The sequence below is a fragment of the Hipposideros armiger genome, unplaced genomic scaffold (assembly GCF_001890085.2).
Source record: "Hipposideros armiger isolate ML-2016 unplaced genomic scaffold, ASM189008v1 scaffold_240, whole genome shotgun sequence".
NCBI lineage: Eukaryota > Metazoa > Chordata > Mammalia > Chiroptera > Hipposideridae > Hipposideros > Hipposideros armiger.
Genome location: NW_017731590.1, coordinates 1,394,746 through 1,402,455, shown reverse-complemented (window position 1 = coordinate 1,402,455; position 7,710 = coordinate 1,394,746). Strand labels below are relative to the sequence as shown.

Here is a 7,710-nt window from a genome sequence, read left to right as displayed (position 1 = left end):
CCTTTTAAATCTTAGAGCCCTTCTCTTAGGATTGGGAGGTGGAGGGGTGCATTAAACTTTGTGGAACCCAGGTTTTGTAAGGATATTGACAAATGAGATGTATGGCAATTAAATTAGAATTTCACTGCGTCTCCTGCTTTAAAGGAACAGCTTTATCCTTGAGGGAGCCCACCTAACAATTTTATGTTCAGTCATCTGCAGAGACCAGAGCCAATGTCTTTTCCTCCATGAACCTGGAGTAGCAGCTTTATTTCACTGTAAGTTCTCTGTGACATTTTGCACTCTCTTGATTTAATGCACCAACGAGGATCTTTAACTCTTGGTCTACACCGGTGCAAATAAAGGTTAAATCTCTCGCTAACCATCATGAACTAGCCTAATAACTCACGAGAGGCTATGGAAAAAGAAACCGAGAAAGCAGGTGTACAGATTTCATTAAAACGTGCAAAACCTGCACAACCCCAGGCAAAGGTACTATATCCTCCCATCTCCCTAGCACCGGCTGCAAGGTCCCCAAACAGAGGAACTTCTGCGCCAAAAACACGATCCTGCGACCCGGGCCTAGTAACACTGGGGCTTTTCTTCCGAACAGTGTCCCGACCGGAGCTTGCGCTGAATGCCGGGACTCCTATTGGCCACGCGCCGTGGGAGGAGGAGACTGGCGGGGAGAGAGATGGGAGGAGGGGAGAAGGGGGCAAGGCCTTTTCCCTGCCCCCTCCTGGCCCCCTCCGCAGGCTGCCGCCGGCGTCTTGTGCGTGGTTACTATGCAAATTGCAGCGATTGCGGAAATAAACAAGGGGATAGGGAGAGGAGAGAGGGAGTGTGAATCGATTGCAACTTCTTCAAAGTCTCGTACAATCCAAAGCACACACGGCAAAACCAGAAAAGAATCTGAGAACCAGCCAGCCGGGGTTGGACTGCTTTCAAAAGAGGAGAGAGAGACAGTGAGAGGCAGAGAGCGCGCATTGCAATTGCAAAAGCCTTCTGATTTGGAGTAAAAAAAAATTCTCTAAGAAGCCTGCAATTGGCCAACAGCTTTAAAAAAAAATCTCTTCCGGGTTTTCAACGGTTCCAAGTTTATTTAGATTTTTTTTAATGCCAAAAAAAGGGGACAACAAATGAAGCAATTCGTCTGAACATTTTAAAGTTTCTCACGTACTCTTTTTACGTTGCAATGGTACGTGGTACGTCTTAAACTTTCTATTTTGCGTTTATACGATATGCGTCTTATAAACAACAATAATGGTAGAATGATTTTGTTTAATGGCTAAGATTTAAAAATTTCTGTAGCTTGCATATGCATTTAAGTGATTGCTGGGTAAATGTCTATTGTAATGGTTTTGTTTTAAAGATGTAGCTTTGTGGATGGTTTTTTTTTTGGTTTTTTTTTTGCTGTGTGCATCAGAGACTGGGTTTCCTTTTTTTTTTTTCCCGAGATTTGAAAAAAATTGCTGAGCTTGACAGATTTTTTTTCGTCCTAGCGCTTGCTCGGTTCCAGAAAGGGGGGGAAAATCCTCTACGTGCTCTGTTCTGTAAAAAGACGTCTGGCCTCAGCAGCCAACCTAGCCCGAAAAGAAATGTCTGGACCCGGAGAATAATTGACGATTCGATCGTCTAATCAATGGGACAAAATGGGAGATTGACAAAAGCTATATCCAATCATGAGGAAGCTTGGGTGTACAGTGGTTCGCAATAGCCAGAGGGGGCGGGGCAGAGAAGATCTGAAGTTCTCTGCGGCTCTGAAGGGGATGGTGTGGTTCAAGCTGTCAAAGCTACAAGCTCTTCCGGATTTAGCAAGCACAATAGGAAAGAGTTTTCGAGTTTAAGAAAAAAAAAAACTGATTAGGGGATTTTTGTATGAATCTTATGCCTTCTTCACTGCCTTTTTGGAAAGAGTTAGAAAAATTCTGCTGGAGAAATATTTAACTTTGCATTATTATTTTTAAATTCAGAGAAGTTAACTGTTGTAGAAGGTGAGGTTCAACTTTTAAAAATGTATGACTTAAAAACTTCCCTGAACTATGGGACTGTAGTAAGCTTTGGGAAGTAATACATTGCATACTCAGCATTACAAAACTTCTCTCTCTGATGATCTTAGAAGCATTGGCTTTTTGGGCACTTTGGAAGAATAGGCAAGCCTCCAGTCTTGAACTCTCAACAACAGTTTTAAGGGAAAGAAATGTTTCACAGGTGGACTGACAGCTGTTTTTTACATTTAAAAGGAAGAAGGGGAGAAAGAGAGTGTTTTTTCTTTACTTTTTTTGAATTCTGCTGTTTAATATATAGTCGGTAGCAACTAGGGTATTAAGACTGGCCAAACTCACATTTCTTCTTGTTACCACAACAACCCCTGTGGAGGGTATGTGTGGGGGATTGCTGACTGGCTAACTCTTAGCTGGAGTCTGGCCTCTAGGACAAGTCTTTGACACCAATCCAGTGGAAACCAACTGCAGAAGCTTGTCTTGGAGACAGTAACTGGCAGCCTTTGAGTAAAATATACCCATCTCTTCCTTCCCTCTAAGCAGTGTAGACACCTAATTCTGTTGGGAAGTGAATGGAAAATAATATGGGCTCTTTCCCATCTTTGTATTAAATTCCCATCGAACTATTTTCCCAAGGCTTTAGGCCTTCTAATCAAATCTGGTTTGGAAATTTGATGTAAGAATCCACTTGGATGCTCAGTTCAGCAATATGATTCAATTTAGGAATATAAGCATATAAGAAAAATCTGCACACAAGTGACCAGCAGGTCAAAAAAACGAGAGAAGAAAAATGTTGGAAAATGCTAGTGATAAAGGTAGTCTTGGTAAGAACTACGGTTAATGGCGTTGTCACTTACGAACCCCAATTTTATCTTTACTGCTTTGGGCATTAAAATCTAAATCATATTAATAAGAACTTCCTATTAAGTAACCTCTAAAATGAGGGGTATTTGAGATGTACATATAAGTGAAACCTTATTGACGTAATTTATATATCTAAGAGGATTTCACTAAAACTGGCAAGGTAACATTTCTGCAAATAAAACACAGTAAATGCAAGGCTGGGCTCTGTGCCAGGAAGAATATGGATAGCTGAGAGCATGACAGGAGCCTCCTTTGCGCAGAGACAATCCCATTTCAAGGCAGCCTCCCAGCACTTACAAAATAAATGATTGGAGCGGTTATTTCCAATAAGGGGCTTATCCTTCCTAACAATGGGTCATTTATATGATTGTAGTAAACTAGTTTTTGTACTTCACCTGTGTTGCCTACACTGTTCTCGCTATCTCTTCTTTCCTCCCTGTCTGTCTGTCTGTCTGTCTGTCTGTCTGTCTGTCTGTCTGTCTCTCTCTCTCTCTCTCTCTCTCTCTCTCTCTTCCTCCCCCCCCCTCCCCCTTAGGATCTTTGTGAACTCTGGACAAGGATTTACTTTTGCAACTTGGGAAGAGGGGAGAGAGTTGGAAATGTTTTTTACCCCCAGACTGCCCTTTGAGGAACATCTGTTTCTTTGTGTGTGTTTAAATTTATGCCTGTTGGAGAGAAAGTTACCAGAAGCCTTTCTGTAACTGTAACTCTTCTACTGTATTTTTCTCAGTCCTGTTTCCAAAGGCTGTAGTTGGAACTGTGCTTTGTAGTGTTTCCCCCGCCTCTTCCCCCACCTCCTCCCGCCAGGGAGGGAGCGGGAGCTGGCGGAGATAGGAGAGAAAGCAGGAGCGGATGTGAAGGGCTTTGGTGCTGAACTTGGATCCAGCCCTTGCCTAGAGGGCGCAAACAATCGTCCCATATCCAAAAGTCTTACGAAAGGCGCCAAAAGTTACTTAAGATAATATTGCTAACCGCAGAAAGCTGGAAATCGCGGGCACATCCACTGCTGCAACAAAAGAAGTTTTAAAGTAGGAATATCAGCATTAAATTACTTTTCTCCATTTTTTTTCAAGCAGGGCGACGTGCCAGTCCTGTTTTTTTCTTTTTAAAAATCTTTTTCTTGAGATTCAGTTAAAAGTAAGAATCTTTGCTGTTTTTGAAAGAAGCAGATGTAAAGTCTATCTTTTAATACACCAAAAGAAAGATTTTAAACTGCTCTTGAAGACAGCTTCCCAAGAGCACACACTTGAACAATAACTTCTCCCTGTGCCTCAGTTACATGTTGGGACCGTCAGCCAGAAATTTCTATCGAGGAAACTTGGAGCGCGTTGAAGTTATAGATCCCAGCAAATGTTTTCGTGGCCAGGAAGTTGTCTCTGTAACTCGGCTTAGCTTTTAGGACATTTTCCCCCTACTGAAATCCAAGAAGAACCAAGGAAACGCCGTTGTTTAATTTGGAAAATTGGGGCTCTCTCATTAAAGGTTTATGTCATCATTTCTCCTCGCCCCTTAATAAATAGTCTGAGAGATGTCCAAGGATATTTAGGATCAGGATGTATGAAAATGGTCTCTTGAGCATTCAGGAATTATTTTAGCAATAAAGTAGCTGGAGAACAAGCATACAATAACTTTAGACAGATGCGGAATATTTCAGAAGACTTTACTTTCCCCAGTAGAGGTATTTTTGTTACCCCTTACTTAAACAAGGTGGAGGGGGAGCCTGAATGAGAGTGGCCTTAACACCTCACCTGACCCTCACCTGCAGAGTGGGCATTCTTACAGTAATTTCCTCTTTTCAGAGGCTGTCTAAGCTATGTAACAGATACAAAGGTGTAGATTCCCCAGTCTGTGTCTTTCCTTTTGGAATTTTGAGAAGGATTCGCGAAGGTAGCAGGCTGCAAACTGGAGTGAGGGAGATGAGGAGGAAGAGATGGGATGGGGGTTTGGAGATTTGGATGAAGGAGGTATACTTTTCTTCCCCCCCCCCCTTTTCCAGTAGGGAGGAGAGCCTAGAGAGAAAATATGAGGTTAAAAAAAAACTGGAAAAGCAGGCTTATTGGCAACTTGCCAAACCCTAAAAGCCACCCCCCCCTTTCTGCCAAAACAATACTTTAGCAAACCTAAAATAATTGCAGGAAGCTCTTTTCCATTTTAAGAACTATTACCTGGGGGAGAGAAAAAAAGGGGATTCTTAAAAGGCACCCTTCCAGAGGTGTCCCAGGCACAGGGACGGTAATAATAGCCTGTGTCCACTTCTGGGCACGCTTTGGGGACCAGAATATCTCCCTTCCCTAAGGGGACATCCCTTTTACAATTTTTTTTTTCTCCTGAAAAGAAAAAGATGTCACAGCTAAACGACTGTTGTTTCTGAACGTGATAGAACTTTTTCTATGGCGTCTTGTGTTCAGACCCACTAGTTTCACAGTCCTGGGAGGGAGAACGCTCGTTAATCTCCGCCTCCCTTTCTCCAGACAACCCCCCACCCCCACCCCCCAAATCCGGTGAATCTTCTGTGTGAAAAATTTCTCCGCCACCCCCGCTCTTGAATACCATCGGACTGGAGCTACACGAAGTTTGCAGGATTTTGTGCATTAATTACCTCTGCCGACGATCTATTCCCACAGAAAGCTTGGTTGAAGAGATTACAATGCTTTTGAGCCGTACCGCATTTCAGAGGGGAAAAAAGTTACCTAGGAGGTCCGATTAAAAAAATTTGCATACATGCAAATTGGCCCCAGGGCCTTGTCTCGGGTTCTCCCAGTGCCCACACCGCGAACTCGGGGGTGCCGGGCCACCTGGCAAAGTTGCCCAAGTCCTCCCCTGAGGTCCGCGAAGGTCTGCGGCGGGGATTGGGGGATGGGGATGAGGAAAAGTAGTTTTGTTTGCTTAAGCACATCCTGTGGCAGCCTATAGCTGCCCGGGAGTACAGACTGTAACTGCTCCTCACTGCGTTACCCAGTAATGCGCTGAGCGGGGACGAGGGGGTGGGGTGGGGGGGTGCAGAGGGACGAGAGAGCCAGCGAGCCAGGGAGCGGGAAAGGGTGCGCTATGCCTTTAACGCCCGCGTACAGTAGACATGTATAGTGGAGTGTAGGGAAACTCTAGGCGGGGTTAAAGTTCAGCTCATGGAGCGGCAATAGCGCTGGCTGGCTGCAGTTGAGCCGAGTTGGAAATGTGAACGCAAGAAGCAGGCTTGATTTTTTTTCTCCCCCCCTTCTCTCTCTCTCCTCCTTCTCTCCCTCTTTCTCCTCTCTCACCCGCACTCACGCACACCTCCAAACCGCACACCCAGACGCACACGCACACCCCATCGCCTGGCAGTTATGTATTCTCCGCTCTGTCTCACCCAGGTAAGCAGCTGTTTGGATGCCGAGGGGGTGGGGGGGCCGGAGTGGCGGGGACCGACCAGGGGCTGGGCAGGGGGTGCTGGGGACCGTCGCGCCGGCTGGGCCCGGGGCATGTGCCTTGGTGTGTGCCTGTGTCTGCGCGTGTTTCTCTGTGTGTGTGTGTGTGTGTGTGTGTGTGTGTGCGCGCGCGTGTGCTCGTGTGTAGAGAGGGGAGAAATACAGCTTTAAGAAAGTAACTTTGTTTCCATGCGGGTGCATTCCTCTTGCACGGCCATTTGTGTGGGCACATGGCTAATGGCGCCCTCTTATTAATGCGTTAATTAATATCGGGGCGATGGACTGCGGAACGCCGCTGTTTTCGGGCGCCCCGCACGTGTTTCGGCGGGTTGCAGCCCATGACACGCTGAAATCTGGACTCAGCGTTTCTGCAGCCCGGAGGCCGGCTCCTGTAGTTCCGCGGCGCCCGGGGAGGGGGCCGCCGACGGCGCCCACCGCACAACCCGCACGCTCGGGGCCCCTGGCACCCCCGGGTGCGGGAGAACTCGGGTCCCCGCGCCCACGGCCCGCTCCTGGAGCCCGCATCGCAGCAACCGCCCCAAACTCTTACTTCTGTTTATTGTTTGTCAGCCTTTGGGGTCCGGTTCGCGGGAGGGACGCGGGCCGGCGTTCCCGGCCCCGGTCGGGACAGCGCCCCTCCGACGCGGGCAGGCGGCGACGAGCCGGCCCCTGGGCTCGGCAGAGCGGGGCTGCGTGGACGCGCGTCCCCCGCGCCGGCCGGGTGGAGCCTGCGTCCTTGCCGCTCGTCGCCCGCTGGCTTTCCTGAGTGAAAGTTTCGGTGCCGGGACGAGCCCACGCTGCGCAGAGCGGCGGAGGCCGCGGGCCGCCGCGGGCCGGGGAGCGCCGGGCGGAGTTGGGCTCCGGGCCGCAAGCCCAAGCGGCGGCCCGGAGCCCGACGCGGCTCCCCCCGGCGCTGCCTCCCTTCACCGCCACCGCCGCTGAGCGACTCGGGCCGCTTCACACGCAGGACGGGGGCAACTTTTCCTCCGACTCAACTCGGAGCGTGGGTCTCCCTCGCCCCAGCGCCCCTCCTTTCCATGCCCTCCCTTTTCATCCCTCTCTTGTCTGCACCACCCCCAGGCAAAATATTGCTACTTCACGGCTCCAAATCTGGTCCCTTTTGAATATATTATTTATTTTCTTTGACTAAAAGGCTTGAAGTCAAAGTGATTTTGCGCTACAAAAAAAAAAAAAAAGAAAAAAGAAAAAGAAAAAGAAAAAAGAAGTGTGAACCTTCATACTGTTTTGGTACATTGCGATCTGACCATTAATCACCTACCTGAAGTTTTATGCTTCATATAAAATGTTTATTCACCACTCCCTTAAAAAACCTGCTACCACTTCTTGCCTTCATTTAGCACGAGATAACGGTTTAACCGGAATACTTTCTGGAAGGCTAAAAAGTATCAATAGTTTTTTCTCTCCTCTCTAGATTCTGGATTTATTTCCCACATGACATC

The 7,710-nt window shown here is 47.5% G+C and overlaps 1 protein-coding gene across 7 annotated transcripts in view; it reads left to right on the top strand.

Annotated features, from left to right (window-relative positions):
• Positions 1-789: 789 nt before the first annotated feature.
• NFIA (nuclear factor I A) overlaps positions 790-7,710 on the top strand; it is a 382,454-nt gene continuing 375,533 nt past the window's right edge. For 6 of the 7 annotated variants that reach the window (XM_019655493.1, XM_019655491.1, XM_019655488.1 and 3 more), the window contains exon 1: positions 5,872-6,196. In XM_019655493.1, coding sequence (XP_019511038.1) covers positions 6,170-6,196 — 27 coding nt within the window. In that variant the 5' untranslated portion in view covers positions 5,872-6,169. Of the gene's footprint in view, positions 1,178-5,871; positions 6,197-7,710 lie in introns of those variants that run through there. The other variant, XM_019655489.1, reaches the window with a different exon arrangement.